Source organism: Chiloscyllium punctatum, chromosome 3 (genome assembly GCF_047496795.1).
Source record: "Chiloscyllium punctatum isolate Juve2018m chromosome 3, sChiPun1.3, whole genome shotgun sequence".
Lineage (NCBI taxonomy): Eukaryota > Metazoa > Chordata > Chondrichthyes > Orectolobiformes > Hemiscylliidae > Chiloscyllium > Chiloscyllium punctatum.
This window is the reverse complement of record NC_092741.1, coordinates 120866188-120885686: the sequence shown is the minus strand read 5'-3', so window position 1 is coordinate 120885686 and position 19499 is coordinate 120866188. Positions and strand designations below refer to the sequence as shown.

The 19499-nt window shown below is 39.8% G+C and overlaps 1 protein-coding gene across 10 annotated transcripts in view; it reads left to right on the top strand.

The window, feature by feature from the left end:
* sipa1l2 (signal induced proliferation associated 1 like 2) overlaps positions 1–19499 on the top strand; it is a 682609-nt gene that overhangs the window by 596344 nt on the left and 66766 nt on the right. For 9 of the 10 annotated variants that reach the window (XM_072559738.1, XM_072559717.1, XM_072559727.1 and 6 more), the window contains 2 exons: positions 5995–6126; positions 16431–16532. In XM_072559738.1, coding sequence (XP_072415839.1) covers positions 5995–6126; positions 16431–16532 — 234 coding nt within the window. The remainder of the gene's footprint in view (positions 1–5994; positions 6127–16430; positions 16533–19499) is intronic. The other variant, XM_072559784.1, reaches the window with a different exon arrangement.

Below are 19499 nucleotides of genomic sequence, written 5' to 3'. Positions count from 1 at the left end.
AATAGGACCATGAATGGCCCTTCAAGCCTGCACTGCCAGTCAGTATGATCACAACTGATCATCCAATTCAGTATCCCGTTCCAACATTCTCCCCATACTCTTTGATCCTTTAACCCTAATAACTATATCTATCTCCTTCTTGAAAGCCATCCAATGTTTTGGCTTCAATCATTTTTGTGGCAGAAAATTCCACAGGCTCACTATTCTGGGTGAAGAAATTTCTCCTCATCTCAGTCCTAAATGGCATAGCCTGTACCTTAAACTGTAACCCCTAGCTCAACAGTACAAATTTATCATTACTGTCCAATATTTAGTTGTATAACAGTGTAAATTGAAGGGTTAACAATGGAAGCCCCTCATTGCATAAACTAAATAAGATAAGTTCACATGTGACCAACCCTGCACTACTTCTATCTGCCAATTAAACAACCTAAATCTCTTTATAGAGTCATTTATTTATTTTTTGCTGCACTGTAAATGAACAAAGCAAGGGCTGAGAAGTGGCAGATGGAGTTTAATTCAGATAAATGCAAGGCACTGCATTTTGGGAAAGCAAATCTTAGCAGGACTTATACAGTTAATGGTAAGGTCCTAGGGAGTGTTGCTGAACAAGGAGACCTTGGAGTGCAGGTTCATAGCTCCTTGAAAGTGGAATCGCAGGTAGATAGGATAGTGAAAAAGGCGTTTGGTTTGCTTTCCTTTATTGGTCAGAGTACGGAGTACAGGAGTTGGGAGGTCATGTTGCGGCTGTACAGGACATTGGTTAGGCCACTGTTCGAATGTTGCGTGCAATTCTGGTCTCCTTCCTATCGGAAAGATGTTGTGAACCTTGAAAGGGTTCAGAAAAGATTTACAAGGATGTTGCCAGAGTTGGAGGATTTGAGCTATAGGGAGAGACTGTACAGGCTGGGGCTGTTTTCCCTGGAGCGTCGGAGGCTGAGGGGTGACCTTATAGAAGTTTACGAAATTATGAAGGACATGGATAGGATAAATAGACAAAGTCTCTTCCCTGGGATCGGGGAGTCTAGAACTAGAGGGCATAGGTTTAGGTTGAGATGGGAAAGATATAAAGGAGACCTAAGGGGCAACTTTTTCACGCAGAGGTGGTATGTGTATGGAATGAGCTGCCAGAGGAAGTGGTGGAGGCTGGTACAATTGCAACATTTAAGAGGCATTTGGATGGATATATGAATAGGAAGGGTTTGGAGGAATATGGGCCAGGTGGGACTAGATTGGATTAGGATATCTGGTCGGTGTGGACGGGTTGGACCGAAGGGTCTGTTTCCATGCTGTACCTCTCTATGACTCTAATGATTACAATGAATTTCACATAATTTTAGGAACATAGGATCAGGATTAGGCCATTCAGTCTCTCGGTCCTGTTCCACCATTCAGTGAGATCATGGCTATTTGTGGCTTAACTGCATATACCTGCCCTTGGCCAATATCCATTAAACTTTTGCTACTGATCCCATATCCACTGCCATTTGTGGAAGAGAGTTCCAAACATCTACCATCCTGTATAGAAGTACATCGTAACATCTTTCCCAAATGGTCTGGCCCTAGTTAATTCTCAGACCGTGCCCTGTAGTTCTAGAATCCTCAACCTGTAATGCTTATTAGTTCAAAGTTTGGTAGAAGATTTGTAGCTCGGGTGCTCGTTGTTGTGGTTCTGTTCGCCGAGCTGGGAACTTGTCTTGCAAACGTTTCGTCCCCTGTCTAGGTGACATCCTCAGTGCTTGGGAGCCTCCTGTGAAGCGCTTCTGTGCTGTTTCCTCCGGCATTTATAGTGGCCTGTCTCTGCCGCTTCCGGTTGTCAGTTCGATCTGTCCACTGTAGTGGCCGGTATATTGGGTCCAGGTCGATGTGTTTGTTGATAGAGTCTGTGGATGAGTGCCATGCCTCTAGGAATTCCCTGGCTGTTCTCTGTTTGGCTTGCCTATAATGGTAGTGTTGTCCCAGTCGAGTTCATGTTGCTTGTCATCTGTGTGTGTGGCTACTAAGGATAGCTGAAACGACACGACCAGCTATCCTTAGTAGCCACACACACAGACGCCAAGCAACATGAATTCGACTGGGACAACACTACCATTATAGGGCAAGCCAAACAGAGAACAGCCAGGGAATTCCTAGAGGCATGGCACTCATCCACAGACTCTATCAACAAACACATCGATCTGGACCCAATATACCGGCCACTACAGTGGACAGATCGAACTGACAACCGGAAGTGGCAGAGACAGGCCACTATAAATGCCGGAGGAAACAGCACAGAAGCGCTTCACAGGAGGCTCCCAAGCACTGAGGATGTCACCTAGATAGGGGACGAAACGTTTGCAAGACAAATTCCCAGCTCGGCAAACAGAACCACAATAATGCTTATTAGTGCCATGAACACCCTCAAATAACCATGAAATCCTTTGAAACTGGTCAATAAAGACAGTCATCTTTCTTAGTGTCTGTTGTTGTTACTGATTCTGATTAGTCTGTGTACTAGGACTATGTACTGTGTTGGTGTCTTTTTTTTAGACAAGAAGGGAAAGGCTTGATCTCAACCACCCCCACCCCAATCTTTATCCCCAAGAATAGGGCAGTTGAACTACAAGTCAAACCAACTACTATTCATCTGGCTATAGCCTCTTTTCACCACAGATCCTAATGGAGCCACAAATTAATTTGGAATATATCAGTGATCTCTCATCATGTTACAACTCTGACAGAAGTAGTGCACTAAAAATTAAGTCCTGCTTCTCCTCAATTTGTACTAAAATTAAAACTGTTTAATCACAAAAAAAAACAATTTGTTTCTCTTTATCACTGTTATCTAGAATAGAAAAGACTTCCACTATGGTTTCCTCAGTAAACTCAAAAACTTGTTTGTTGGAAATGAACTTTGGTTTAAATGTGTCAAGACTCGTCATCAATTAAGCTACTATGCAAGCGAACCTAAACTATATCCCCCTAATCTTAAACACATGCATTCTCACAGACAGATGATACAGAACAACAGAGTTTTATAGAGTAATTATCAGTGGAAAAATAGGAAACTTCCAGTTGATCAAGAGTTCAAACTAAAAGGGTAGAATGAGATGACTTCACAACCAATCCCTTCATTTCTTGTCAATGAGATTGCTTTGCTGTCAGTTGCAGAGAATATTTGCCTGTGTGATTCAGAAACTGACTGAGATGCACTTAGAAAAGCATTTTCGACAGTCCATTGAAATCTCTTCTGACAGTGATGTATAGATCTCATGTTCTGTACCTGTCAACCTGCTCTGCATGTGTATTGTTCAGTGTTCCACCGACCACTTTTTTTATTTGCTTTATCAAATGACATAAAGAATGCCTCCATGTCCATTTCCTCAACTTTTGGAGGGTCTCTACAGGAGTAATGTTTTCTTGCTGAATTTTAAGTTATGGTTAGAGTTTTCATCAGAATCATCTTCTCTGTCAATGAATTTGTAATGCTCTTTGTTTACTGTTAGTTAGTTCTGTAAATGCCCTCTTATCATCTTTGATTTCTAAAAATGGTCAATAATGAGCTTAAGACGACGTAACTTTTTCTTAGTGCCTGGTCATGGTACCAATTCTGATTAGTCTATGTCTTTAGACCGCACAATCTTCCTTTCTTCTTAGCTTCTAGGAAAGAAGGAGAAAGATTAATGTCAAACCCATCCCCGCGTTTATATCCAAGGATTTTGCAGTTGAATTGCAAGTCAAACCAACTACAATTTATCTGGCAATGCTCCTTACTTTCCACATACCTACATGTCAAAACAGACACAAAACTGAAGCCATTTTTGAGTATGCATGGAAGCATCAGTCAACCAAGAAAACCGAGAACATGTCAGTGACCTCTGCATTGTGTTTTGACTCTGATGGATGAATTTCACTGAAAATCCAGCCCACTTCTCCATGAGCAGTACCAAAAATATAAATGTTCATATAATCACAAAAGCCTTTTTTTTATCATTGCTAACACTGATAGCTAGAACAAAAGAGACTTTGAATAAGTTTCCTCAGTAAACACAATAAAAACTTGCTTATTAGAAAAATGCTTGTGATTTAAAAGTAGATAGAATGGTTATCAACTAAGCCAAGCAAAAGGACTAAGCTATATCCCCTTTCTCCTAAACACTTGCACACTGTCAGACAGACTGGACAAGACAACGGAACTGTTCACAGCACAGATATGTGGAAAAATAGAGCAATAATGAGTGAAAAAGTATGGAAAAGTTGATCAAGAATATATTCTAGAAGGATAGAAGTGGATCATTTCTCTCAAGAGTTCATGTTGCTATTAGTTGCAGTGATGGAAGATCCTCAGTTGATAGGAGGTCATTTACTAAGACGAAAGAAACAGTGTGCAGTCTAAAGATACAGACTAATCAGAATTAGTAACATGACCAGGCACTAAGAAAAAGATATGTCATCTTAAGTTTATTATTGACCATTTTTAGAAATCAAAAGTGATAGGAGGGCATTTACAGAACTAACTAACAGTAAATAAAGAGCATTACAAAATAGGTTGAAATTCAATGATGGCGATAATGGTTCTGATGAAAACTCTAGCCATAACTTAGAATTCAGCAAGAAAACATTACACCTGTAGAGACCCTCCAAAAGTTGAGGAAATGGACATGGAGGCATTCCTTACGTCATTTGATAAAGCAAATAAAAAAAGGTGGTCAATGGAACACTGAACAATACACATGCAGAGCAGGTTGACAGGTACAGAACATGAGATTTATACATCACTGTCAGAAGAGATTTCAATGGACTGTGATACAGTCAAAGATGCTTTTCTAAATGCATCTCAGTCAGTTTCTGATTCAAACGGGTAAATATTCTCTACAAGTCCAGGGATCCTTCAGCAGTAGATCCCTTCTAAACCTCAAACTGTTTGTCTAGCAATTGAAGTAATAAAACAATCTCTTATCTCAAAAACCCCTCTCAAAAGTCATTTAGCTATTTTTAAACATCATACCAGCCCCAGTTTTTTCTACATTGACTACAGGTCTAATGTGATGGTGTGTTCTTGTGCAACCCTGCACCATAGAAAAATCATGCTTTAGAAACATTGTTTAAAGTATTTGCTAATACTTGCGATACAGCCAACACATTTTAAAAGTTCTCAGTTTAGAAATAGTGTCCCCAGTTCGTCAATCGCATTACAGCGCATTGGCATTAATAAAACGTACATTATAGCAGAACGACCTGTATTGTATTCCAAAACATCACCTGTTAAACACTTTGTAATCCAAGAATGACCCAGATCTTCTATATTTCAATTCTCACAATCCATCAACAATTGGCTCAAACTAATGTGGCTAACCATCTAGGTGTTTTCTGTCCCTTTGAGAGAAGGTAATACAATATTTAATGCCCCTTGTTCTAATATTTTTCAGTGAAACTAAAATCTACACCATCAAGTATGATTTCACAATAAAATATATTCTTTCCAGGCCAAATCTCAAAGTATGACAGCAGCAGTGATATTTCCATATCAATAACTGCATTTTATAACAAGCTCCTGCTTGTATGCTTTTTCTTTCATTCTAGAAATTTGGGCATCCCTGACAAAACATTTATTATTTCTCTCAAAGTGTCGGAGAGCCTTCTGAGTGGCTTGCTGGGTCATTTCAAAAATCAGTACAGAGTCAACCATGCTGAGCCAGAGAGTTTTGTTGCATGTGAGGGGATCTGAGATGGGATAGACTTTTACTGACAAAACAGTATCAACCTTTATTTAAAATGATGGATTATAAACGAGTCCTGACATTGCCTGCAGCATGCAGTAAAACAAGTTGCTGTATGAACACTGTTCAAATAGCGTTGTGGAAGTCGTACAGTCTTTGGCGCCACAGTTTGTCACCGGCAAGGGTATGTGCCTGTTTTAAAAAAGCACCAAATCTCTGTGGTAATTAAAATTTTGAAAATATAGAAGTTCAAATTTTAATCATGTCATAACAGAATAAATCTTTCTCCCTGCAGCTGAATTCTGGTTCTCTGATGGATCTCTTGTGGATAAGTCAAGGTTTACAGATCCTGGCTTGATGCCTCTTCCAGATACTGCTTCTGGATTAGACTGGTCAAACCTTGTAGATGCTGCACGAGCATTTGAAGGTAAAGAGAACAGCTATCTGTAACCTTTGTAGAAATGGTCATACCTCAGATTTAGCACATAAATATGAATACAAGCCTAAACAGATTTAATAATTTTCAAAAGTGTGGTGGATAAATACTGTATTTAGGTGGATGAACTTTACAGGAAAGGATATAAAGTCCAGATTGGAATGTGCTTTTGGATGATGTGTAAATTGTTCACATTTCTATGACTGCAGACTCTGATTTAGACAGCACATTTTAGCAATACATTGTCACAGCTTTTAAATAAAAGGTTGAGTTAGAACACAAGAAGCCAATGTAAAACAGATTTCAAATGCAAAATCATTAAAAGCATTTTCAAGGTGGAAGCCTGCCAATCTCTATAGTATACTAGTCTCAAATAAATGTCTTCAGTTTGAATTCCAGTCTCAAAACAATGCAGAGAACAGCACAGAGAGAAGCTGTTTGGCACAGTTGGTTTATGTTGGTTCATACGCCCTGTACGAATCTCCTTCACTGCTAACCCCTCCCAAAACTTGCTTCTTCAAACTCTATCATTGTTATCTTCTATTCCTTTCTCCCTAATGTGGTTTTCCAGCTTGCTCTTAAGTGCATCTTTGGATAAAGAAATTTTGAGGCTATGTTATTGGTCCATCAGGAGAAAATTATGTCTTCTAACATCTCTCATTGGAGTTGCCAATTTGATTGCATATATTCCTGAAGGTTTTGTCACAAGATCTCAAACCACACCAACTCAAAACACCTTTTACTAATATTCCTGCTTTGTATAAATATTAAACAAAAGATGCCCAGGGTCCCAGGTTCGATTCCAGCCTTGGGTGACTGTGTGTGTGGAGTTTGCACATTCCCCGTGTCTGCGTGGGTTTTCTCCAGGTGCTCCCGTTCCATCCTACAATCCAAAGGTGTGCAGGGCAGGTGAATTGGCCATGCTAAATTGCCCATAATGTAAGGTGCATTAGTCAGAGGGGAAACGGGTCTGGATGGGTTGCTCTTCGGAGGGTCAGTGTGGACAGGTTGAGCCAAAGGGCTTTTTTCCACACTGTAGGGAATCTAAAATCATCTAAAAAAAACTTTTCAGTGCCCCTACTCTTTTCTCTTATTGGCAATAGCTTGTTTTTGTGCAGGGGAGGTTGTGCCTCACGAACTTGATTGAGTTTTTTGAGAAGGACATGATGATTGATGAAGGAAAAGTGATTGATGTTGTATACATTTACTGACCCATTGTACTGCTGCCTGGTCTTCTGAATGGGGAGTGGACTCAGCAAGTGCTCACTCTGTCAATCCCATTGAAGTAAAGCAGCAGCTGGGAGAGGCTTCAGCAATGCTGCAGGTCCCTTACACACAAGTGTGTGTCTGCTCCGAAACAAATCCTGAGACAGCCAGAGAGAGCAAGGCAGGCAGATTGAGGAGAAAGGAAACTTGAGAAAACTCTGAGTCCCAGTGGAGAGGCATTGAATCAGTTATCCGAATGAAATATTGCCCGTCTATCTCATTCGGATAATCAAGGTTCCTCTATATAAGGATAGTTAAGTTATGCTGCAGTTTTTTAGAACTTTAATTAGGCCACATTTGGAATATTCTGTCTAGTTCTGGTCACCAAACTACCAGAAGGAAATGGATGTTTTGGAGACGGTACAGAAAAGGTTTAACAGGATGTTGCCCAATATGAGGGATTTTATCTATGAAGGAAGTTTAGAGGAAGGTATGAGACTTTTTCCCATTGTGGAGGGGTCAATTTCTCAGGGACACAGGTTCAAGGTACAATGTGGAGGGAAGTTTAAAAGAGATGTGCAAGGCAAGTTTTTCACACAAAGGGTGGCGAATGCCTGGAATGCGCCACCAGCAGAGGTGGTAGAAACAGACACAAAAACAGCATTGAAGAAGCATCTGAACAAATACAAATCAGAACAGAACGGAGGGATATGCATTCTGTACGTAAAGACAGTTTTAGTATGGAAGGGCAAAATGTGTTGGCACAGGCTTGGAGGGCCAAAGGCCCTCTTGTGCTTTATTATTCTTTGTTATCTCTCGGTTTCTCACAGTAGTGTTCAAAGCATTCATCATAAATTCCAGTAGATTCCAGGACTGTCCTGGAGGATTGGCAGGCTAACTCTTTTGTGCCTACTCAGTGAAGGGTTACACTGCCCAATGATTATAGCTAAAGGACAATGCAATGTAATTCTCAAGGAAGGAGCCTAAAATAGGTTATGTGGGTTAAATGAATCACTCAGCAAGTGAAATTAATCAACAAAGAACTAAATTGCATGTATTTCAATGCAAGGGGTCTTACAGGTAGGGCTGATGAACTCAAGCGTGTTTAAAAACATGGGATTGAGACGTCATATCTATTGCAGAAACTTGGCTGAAAGATGGACTGGACTGGCAGCTCAATGTTTCGGGTTTTAGATGCTATAGGAAGGATAGCAAAGGAGGCAAGATAGGAAGGGAGTGGTGTTTTTCATAAAGAATACATTTCTGCTGTAACTAGAAAAGATAATTCTGAAAAAACATCCAGTTGAAATTTATGGATTGAAATTCAAAATAAGAATTTAGATAGTTAGAGAGAAATTGAGAAACAAACATGTGGAAAAATCTCAGATATATGTAAGCATAGTAAGGTTGTTGTAATGGGGAATTTTAATTTTCCAAACATTGACTGGGGCTACCATTGTGTGTTAAAGATTTGGATGGTGGAGAGTTTGTTGGATGTGTACAAGAAAATTTCATTTATCAATACTTGGATGCTGTTACTAGAGAATGTGCAAAACTTGACCTTATTGGCAATAAGGTAGGACAGGTGACGAAAGTAAAAGTGGGCTAATGCTTCGGGTCGAGTGATCATAATACTATTAGTTTTGAAATGGTTATGGAGAAGGACACGCCTTTCATGAAAGTTAAAGTTTTTAATTGGAGTAAAGCAAATTTTAACGATATAGGACACAAACTTTCAAAAGTTGATTGGAGTGCACTGTTCACAGGTAAAAGAACATCTGACAAGTAGCAGGCTTTCAAGGTTGTGATGACAAGAGTTCAGAGGCATTACGTTCCTGTTAAACTGAAGGGTAAAACTGGTAAGATTAAGGAACAATGGATAAATACAGATATCAAGGTTCTCATCGAGAATAAGAGAATCTTACTTTAGATTTAGACAACCCGATTCAATTGAATCTCTTAATCATTATGAAGAGTGTAGGGGCATTCTTAAGAAATAAATCAGGAAGGCAAAGAGGGGATATGAGATAGCGTTAGCAAATAAATTTTAAAATAATCCAAAAAGATTCTACAAATACATTTCAGATTGAGTGGGTACTAGAGATAGTAAGGCCCCTTTAAAGATCAGGGGGATTATCTTTATGTTGAACTATAGGAGATGGGAGAAAGACTTAATGAATATTTTGTGTCAGCTTTTACTCTGGAGAAGGAAATGGAGGCTATAAAATGCAGAGAAATAAATTTTGATATTTTAAAAACAGCTCACATTACAGAAGAGGAAACTTGGAAGGTTTTAGAGAATATAAAGGTGGATAAATCTCCAGGACCTGATCTAACATATCCCAGACATTGTGGGAAGTAAGAGAGGAAATTGCGAGACCCCTTGCAGAAATATTTGCATCATCTATAACTAGGTGTGAAGTGCCTGATGATTGGAGAGTGACAAAGGTTATAAGGAGAATCTGGGGAACTATAGACTGGAGTCTGACTTCAGTTGTGGGTAAAATCTAACAGGTGGTTTTAAAAGATAGCATTTATGGACATTTAAGCAAAAATTGATTAGGGATAGTCAACATGGTTGTATGTGAGGAAAATTGTGTCTCATAAACTTGATTGAATTTTTTGAAGACGTTCCCAAAAAGATTGATGAGGGCATGTTGTTTACTTGGACTTTACTAAAGCCTTCAACAAGGTTCCCCGTGGTAAACCAATTAGTAAAGTTAGATCACATGGAATTCACGCTGAGCTTCCAACTGCATGTATAATTGTTTAATGGGTTGCTTCTCGAACTGGAGTCCTGCCATCAGCAGTGTTCCACAGGGATCGGTTTTGGGTCCTCTTTTGTTTGTCATTTTTCGATTAGAATGGAGAAATAATGAGTAGTAAGTTTGCAGACGACACCAAAATTGGTGGAATAGTGGACAGTTTCTAAGATTACAAAGAGATCTTGATCAAATAGGTCAGTGGCTGAAAAATGGCAAATGGAGTTCAATCTGGAGAAATGCGAGGTACTGCATTTTGGTACAACAAAAAAGGGTAAGGCTTCTACAATTAATGGGAGGGGCTCAGGTACTATTGTAGAACAGAGGGACCTAGGGATTCAGGTACATAATTCTTTTGAAGTTTGCGTCACATATAGTTGGAGTGGTTAAAAATGTGTTTAGCATGTTTGCCTTCATTGCTTAATCCTTTGAGTATTGGAGCTGGGAAGTCATGTTGAGGTTGGAGACGACATTGGTGAGGCCTCTTCTGGAGCACTATGTCCAGTTCTGGTCACCTAGTTAATGGAAGGATATTATTAGGCTGGAGAGGGTTCAGAAGAGATTTACCGGGATGTTGCCAAATGCAGAAGGTTTGAATTCTAAAGGCTGGATCGGCTGGGACTTCTTACACTGGAGTGTGAGAGGTCGAGAGACAACCTTATAGAAGTTTATAAAATAATAAGAGGTATAGATAGAGTTAATGGTAATTGTCTTTTCCCTGGGATGAGGCATTTCAAGACTGGGGGCACATTTCAAAGGCGAGAGGAGGAAGATTTAAAAAAGACATGAGGTGCAAATTTTTTACAATGGGTGGTTTGAGCATCAAATGAACTTCCTGAGGAAGTGGTGGATCTGGGTACAATTACAACATTTAAACATAGGATCTTGATCAGATGGGCTAATGGGCTGAGGAGTGGCAGATGTAGTTTAATTTAGATAAATGTGAGGTGCTGCATTTTGGAAAGGCAAATCACGGAGTGCAGGTTCATAGTTCCTTGAAAGTGGAGTCACAGATAGATAGGATAGTGAAGAAGGTGTTTTGGTATGCTTTCCTTTATTGGTCAGAGCATTGAGTATAGGAATTGGAAGCTGTACAGGACAATGATTAGGCCACTTTTGGAATATTATGTGCAATTCTGGTCTCCTTCCTTATTGGAAGGATGTTATGAAACTTGAAAGGGTTCAGAAAAGATTTACAAGGATATTGCAAGGGTTGGAGGGTTTGAGCTATAGGGAGAGGCTGAATAGACTGGAGCTGTTTTCCCTGGAGAGTTGGAAGCTGAGACATGACTTTATGGTTTATAAAATCATGAGGGGCATGGATAGGGTAAATAGACAAGTCTTTTCTCTGGGTTTGGGGAGTCCAGAACTAGAGGGTATGGGTTTAGGGTGAGAGGGAGAAAAAAATTAAAAGAGACTTAAGAGGTGTGTATGGAATGAGCTGCCAGAGGAAGTGGTGGAGGCTGGTACAATTACAACATTTAAAAGGCATCTGGATGGATATATGAATAGGAAGGTTTTAGAGGGATATGGGCCAAGTGCTGACAAATGGGATTAGGTTGGGTTAGGATAGTTGGTCGGCATGACGAGTTGGACTAAAGGGTCTGTTTTGGTGCTGTACATCTCTATGATTCTATTTCGATAAGTACATAAATCGTAAAGGTATGGAAGGATATGAGCCAGGAGCAGGCAGGTGGGACTAATTTAGTTTGGAATTATATTCTGTATGGACTGGTTGGACCGAAGGGCCTGTTTCTGTGCTGTAAGACTCTAAAATGCTTCTAACTTACTGCCATTAAACTATAATGTAAATTGTGCGGTAGTTTTAGTGACATTATTCAAGGTAGTAAATATTTAAGACTCTATAAGGGTAAGAAATATCGTGCAACATTGTTTATCGAGAAGTTTTCTCTGCACTTACCCTGGAAGAATGACATTTTGCAGCCTGTTTCACTTATACGATTGGAAATAAAACTTCATTGAGCACCTTTAACAGCAAATTGCTGATGTGGTTTTCCTTCCACCTTTGATTTTGATGTTAATATCATAAATAATCAAAAGAAACAAGTTGACCTTGTCAAAAATACTTGAGCTGTAAGAATCAGTTGTTGGGTGAGCATTACAATGGATGACTTTAAGAATGTGCTTTCCTCAGGGATATCCAGCTGATACAGGCAAGTAAATATTCTACAGCCAATGTTTGTAGCTTAACAAAGGTGTCAAATATGTAGCTTCTTTATCTCTAATTTTACTTTGAAAAACATATCTTTAGTTGTAATTGTTTTTCAAAATCTTAAGGTTTTGAACTGTCTAAAACATGACTGAAAACTCTTGCAACCTTACAATTACAATTATTGAAGGAAAGGTTCAAATACACTTACCTTATTTCATTCTGGACTCTCCATTTACACACCCAATCTTTATCACCCAACTTCGTGGAACAGGTATTTAAACCTTCTACCTTCTTCCATCAGACAAAAGATATAAAAGTTTGAATACACGCACAGATTTCAAGAACAGCTTCTTTCCTGCTGTTATCATATGTTTAAGCGGATCTCTCAAAAGTTAATGCTGATCTCTCTCTCTCTCTCTCCCTCTCCCCATGGATGTAAAACTGTATTCTGCATTGCATTCTGCTACCCTAATGCACTTTGTATGGTATGATCTGCCTGTATAGCACACAAAACAACATTTTTCACTATGTTGGTACATCTGCTAAAAGATCCATTCCAGCCTCTCAGGTAACCTGGAAAGTCCCAGATAGTTCAAATTAATTCTTACTGAAGTTTTGCTCTTCTTGCTGTGATATATTCCATTTAAAAAATACATTGTACAGTCTTAATACTCATTTGAAGTAGAGCTGACACTTGCAGGATCTGCAGGATCTTTTCAGGTGCTGATTTCCCAATGAGAAAGATAAAAATCTTTGCACATCTAGCCTCACTTCCTGTCCACTTTCATAAAATCTCACAGTACTGGAAAGATCTTTTGGCCCATCAAGTCTATAGTGACGAAACTCCTATCTACACTAGTATACTGTCCCACACTAAGCCCACGGCCTTGAACATTATGACACTTCATGTGCTTATCCAAATACTGCCTAAAGGTTGTGAGGTTTCCCACCTCAACTACTCACCCAAACAGTGCACTCCAGACCCTCACCACCCTTTGGGTTAAATAGTTTTTCCTCAAATCCCTTTATACCTCCTTTCACTTTAAAATTATGCCCCCTTTTCGATTAAGGGGAACAGCTGCTTTCTACTCACCCTGTCCATGCCCATCATGATTGTGTACACATCTTTCAGGTTCCCCCTCAAACTTCCCTGCTCCAAAGAAAACAACCTGAGTTAATCCAGCCTCTCTATGTAACTGAAAAGCTCCATCCCAGACAACCTCACGGTGACTCTCCTTTGCACTCCCTCCATTGCAGTCTCATCCTTCCTATAGTGTGGTGACCAGAACAACATAGAGGACTCTAGCTGTAGCCTAACCAAAGGTCTACACAGCTCCAACATGAACTCCCCGCTCATATAATCTATGCCACAACTGATGAAGACAAACATGCCTCCTTAACACCCTATTAATCTGTCCTGCCACCTTCAGGGATTTGTGGACAAGCACCCCAAGACTCCTCTGTTGCTCTTGAGTTTCCTAGTGTTTTTCCATTCATCGTGTATTGCGTTGTCTTATTCTTTCTTTCCAAGTGCATCACCTCACATTTATGAAATTCCATCAACTACTGTTTTGCCATCTGAACAATCTGTTTATATCCTCCTGTAACCTAATAGCTTCCTTTCCTGTGTCATCCATAAACTTACTTATTCTATAAATAGAAGGCCACTTGCAATTTGAAGCGCCATATCCTATCATTTTACATACCATCCATGTCCATGCACATTTTTTTAAGCCTGAATCAAATCCCATGCCTACATATACAGCAAACTCAACGTTAAACTTCCTTTTTCATCTGAAGAAGAGTCCTCATATGAATTTGGTTCTGCCAATGGCTCAAGTATTGTTTGGAGTGAGTCAAATTAATCGTTGATGGTCTTCTATAACGATTGGGACTGTTCACTGATATGTTCAGTGTTGGCTGTTGTTTCCTCAAATTGTACCACATTAAGCTGGGTAATACAATTGAAGCTAATAGAATAGAAAGATCATTGTCCGTTTGGTTTAAAAAATGGCATAGGGACAAAAAAAAATCAGTTGTGCTTAATATTTATTTTCATACAAGAGGATGCTAGACAACAGTACTCCTGACAGGGCTGAAGTCACTGGGTGTTGGAGGTGTGAGCTCTCTGCTGGTTGGAATTGTACCTGGTGCATGGGGGGGAAAGTTGTGGTTGTTCGGGATCGGTTGTCTCAGCTCCAGGGCATCACTGCGGGAGTTCTTTGGGGTCATGTCCTGGGCCCGGCCTTCTTTGGTTTTCCTTCCCTCCATCATTGGGTCGAAGGGTGGAGATGATTGCCAGTGGTTGCACACCAATCGCAACTGCTCAGATACTTCTCTCAGTGCCAGTTTAGACTTTGACGTTGGGAGTTAATAAACTGTCAGCAACGAAATAAGCTGTAATTCCAACAAACCTTGCAGGACTTGAAAATCGCAGTACTTTAAAAAACTTGTTTTTTTTCCTTTCTATGCCAGTAGTGATTCTAGGCTGGGGTGACCATCTGTTTGGAGCTTGCACGTTTTCCCCTTGTCTGCGTGGGTTTCCTCCAGGTGCTCTGGCTTCACAATCCCACAATCCAAAGATGTGCACGATAGGTGAATAGGCTGTGTTAAATTGCAGGGATGTGTCGGTTAGGTGTATTAGTCAGAGGTGAATATAGGGGAGGGAGAGTGGTTCTGGGTGGGTTACTTTTCAGAGGGTCAATGTGGATTTGTTGGGCTGAAGGGCCTGGTTCCATACTGTAGGGATTCTTTGGTTCTATGATTCCAAAGATGAAAGACTCTAAGGTTAGGGTGTGAAAACTGGGTTTTTCCTTGGAAAGAAGGAACTTGAAGGGAGATTTTATATTGTTCCCATTAGTTGTAAAAGTCGTGCAAACAGATATAAGGTTTTCGGCAAGAGATATCGGTTGAGGGAGTTGTTGAGGAAAAACAGATTTATGCAAATGGTAATGACCTAGAACTTATTGCCTACAAATGGTGTGGAAGCCAAAGAATTATTTCAAAAGTAAATTGGATGGCCACTTCACTTACTAAACTGGAAGAGTTGTGGAGATATCTGCTTCTCTGCTGTCCGCTGACAGTTTGGGTGGTCTAAATACATTCCTAACAGTGTGACTGTCCCAAAACACACCCTGAATTACACACAGCCATTCATACAAAGATCAGCCACTCCAAGTCAGGGAATTGAACTCTGATCTGCTAAGTGGCAGGCAGGGATACAAGCCATTATACTGATGCGGAGTTTTTCAAACATGCTCTTTATTGAAATTAGAAATTGGAAACTCGAGTTAAATGTGATGTGTAGATTTTCTGCTGGATTTCACTTACTAAAACAAGCTTCGTTCAGAGCTCCCAGGTGACATAAATACTGACGTTTTAGACTTTGATGTTGGGAGTTAATAAACTGTCAGCAACCAAATAAGCTGTAATTGCAACAAACCTTGTAGGACTTGAAAATCGCAGTACTTTTAAAAACTTGTTTTTTTTTCCTTTTTATGCCAGTAGTGAGTGTATTTTGGCACAATTTAAACTGAATTTAGTCCAAATGACTATCCTTTATTTGTGGTGACTGTCTGGATCTGATACGATTGGTAGTTTCTTTCTCCCCTCACTCTTCACTGTCTTTTCTCTCTTTTCTCTCTCTTCATGATCTTTTTCTCCTTTCTTTATGCTGTCTTTCTCTTTGTGCTCTCTCTCTTAAGCACACTCTGTTTTTGTGTGTTCTCTCTTCATCCTCTTTCTTTTCTCTTACATTTGCTCCCTATCTCCACTGTTCCCTTTTGCCACCTCGGCTCTCTTTTGTCCCTACTCTGTAACCTCCCCCTCAGCTCCCTTTTCCTTCTCCCTACTTCCTTGATTTCCCTCTCCTCTTTTTTTTTTGCTATTTCCTATAACCCAGCCACACTGAACCCCAACCTGCCCCCACACCCATCCCCACTAACAACATTTGAGGGACAAAGAGAGAATATACCAAATCAAGAGAAGACCTGTGTCCATCTCCTCAACTGTCAAATCAAAGAGTGACCGTCACCTTACAGACAGCTGCATGTTAAAAATCAAAATGACAGAGAAGACTGACCCACCCTTAAAATCTGGATTTATGATCTTTGCAATTTGGTTTATCCTGCCTGTAATCTTATTTCCACCCATAGCACCTGAGTCAATCTATATTAAAAAGGATATGAGGGGCAACGTTTTTACACAGAGAGTGGTTCGTGAGTGGAATGAACTCCCAGAGGAAACGGTGGATGCAGGTACAGTTACAACATTTAAAAGATATTTGGATAAGTCCATGACTAGGAAGGGTTTGGAGAGATATGGTCCAACATAGGCAAGTGGGACGAGTTTACTTTGGTAACGTGGTCAGCATAGACTAGTTGGACCAAAGGGTCTGTTTCCATGCTCTACCACTACGACTCTATGCTGTTTGACTATGACAGGCATTGGAATCAAACCAGATCCTACTTTCACCAGGAACAGAAAATACATTTTCCAACTGGGCTCATTGGGTAATGATCTGGAATGAGCAACCAGTTTTGTTTTACTTGTTTGGGACCAATTTTTTTTTCAAAGCATTGCTGACTGTAGTTAATTTTAAAAGTTTTAGAAGTGAGCTTGATTCAATTTGATGGTTTAAGAAATGATATTTGTTACATCAGTTTTGCCTAGAATAAGCAACAATTCACCCAGCTGACTGAAATATACCAACTGGGCACTAAAGATGGATTCTGTATCCCATGAATTTTAAAAGCAATCTTATTCTAAAAAATAAATCTGCTTAATCACTGGAATTGTGAATAAGCTCCTGGGTACCAAGTGCAATGCTTAAACTAGTCTCTCAACTAGTTTGTTCAAAACAATGCAAAATATTAACCATGATGGACTTTCTGAAGGGTTGGAGGTGTCTGATAAGGACCTGCAATGTTTGATCTTTGTAGATCCGGTGGTTTTTGCATTATTTAGGTTTCTTAGTCCTGTTGAGGCTGTTGTATGTTGTCCTGAAAATGAACTAACCTAATCGCTACATTATTTTGCATATCTTGTAGTTATTCTATGATCCCTCTGGTTTATTGCAGGCATGGCCTCATAAATATCTTTGTCATTCTGTGCTTTAATCTGCAGTTTTATTTGTTGTTACGATAAACTATGGAGAAATCCTTCTGTTTAAAAGAAAGGCTGCATTACTTTAGCTAGTTGCAGCTGAATGACGCATTGTTATTGTGTTTTGGTCCTAAATTATTCTTATTGTTGTACACCATAAAAGTATTTAGAATTTTAAAAACATTGTGTAGTAACATCATTTTGATTCATCATTTTGGTAAATTATTTTTGCCCACAAGTATTAAAATGCATTTGTGTCTGTTGGAATCAGTCAGGATGGTAGAGTTTATATTTACGGTCCACCTAAAAAATAAGAAATAGAAGCAGGAGTCAGACAGTCAGCCAGTCTTTCAAACTCTGCCATTGAATGAAATCATGGCTAAATCATAGAATCCCTCTACTGTGGAAACAGGCCATTTGGCCTAACAAGTCCATACTGACCCTCCGAACAGTAACCCACCCAGACCCATTCCCCTACCCTATTATACACTATGTTTACCCCTGACTAATGCTCCTAACATATACATCCCTGAACACTATAGGCAATTTAGTGTGGCCAGTTCAACTAATCTGCACATTTTTGGATTGTGGGAGGAAATCGGAGCACCCGGAGGAAATCCACTCAGACACTGCTAGAATGTGCAAACTCCGTCCAGACAGTCGCCCGAGGCTGGAATCAAACCCAGGTCCATGGTGTTGTGAAGCAGCAGTGCTAACCACTGAGCCACCATGCCTACTGATTGTCTTCTTCAACATCATTTCCTTGTCTTTCACCATATCCCCGATGTTTCTAATATTTCGAAATCTATCAATCTCAGTCTTAATCATGCTCAACAACTGAGCTTCCATAGTTCTCTGGAACAGAGAGTTCCAAAGACATATTATTATCTCTTAATGTAGAAATTCCTCTTCATCTCAGTCTTGAATGCCTGCTGCTTATTCAGAAACTGAGTTTCCTTCTTCCCAACACTGCCTCTCCCTAACCAGCACAGATAGCCTTCCTGCATCAATCCTGTTGAGCCCTTGAAGAATTCCGTGTGTTTGATTTAAGTCATCTCTCATTCTTCTAAACTCCATCTAATGTAGGTCCAATTTATTTAATTTTACCTCACAAGACAATCACTACTTCCCTGGAATTAATTTGATGAACTTTCATTGCCCTCTCTGGCAATTATATCTTTCTTTGTGTAAGGCGACCAAAACTATGCACACAAATCTGGGTGTTCTCTCACCAAGGTTTCATATAATTGTGGTAAAGCATCTTTACTCCCTTGTTCAAATACTCTTGTGAAAAATGGTTATTTGCACTTTTAATTTCTTGCTGTCTCTGCTGTTAACTTTCAGTGGCTCATAGTCAAGTTCACCCAAGTCCCTTTGAAATTCAATAATAGGAGTCATAAAGCTGTACAGCATAGAAACAGACCCTTTCATCCAACTCGTCCATGCCAACCAATATCTTAATTAATCTAGCCCCATTTCCCAACATTTGGCCCTTATATCTCTCAATCCTTTTAAATGTTGTAATTGTATCAGCCTCTACCACTTTCTCTGGCAGCTCATTCCATACGTGCACTACCCTCTGTGTGAAAAACTTTCCCCATAAGTCCCTTTTAAATCTTTCCCCTCTCATCTTAAACGTATGCCCTCTAGTTCTGGACTCCCCTACCCTGGCGAAAAGACCTTGTCTATTCACCCTATCCATGCTCTTCATGATTTTGTAAACCTCTATAAGGTCACCCTTCAGCCTCTGATGCTCCAAGAAAAACAGCCCCAGCCTATTCAGACTTTCCCTATAGCTCAAACCCTGTAACCCTGGAAGCATGCTTGTGAATCTTTTATGAAATCTTTCAAGTTTCCCAACAGCTTTCCTATAGCAGGGAGACCAGAATTGTACACAGTATTTCAAAAGTGGCGAATCAATGTACTGTACAGTGCAACATAATCTCCCAATTCCTACACTCAATGTATTGACCATTAAGGCGAGCATACCAAAAGCCACCTTCACTACCCTGTCTACCTATACTTTCAAGGAACTATGAACCTGCACACCAAGATCTCTGTTCAGCACACTTCTCAGGACCTTACCATTATGTATATAATTCCTGCACTGATTTTCCCTA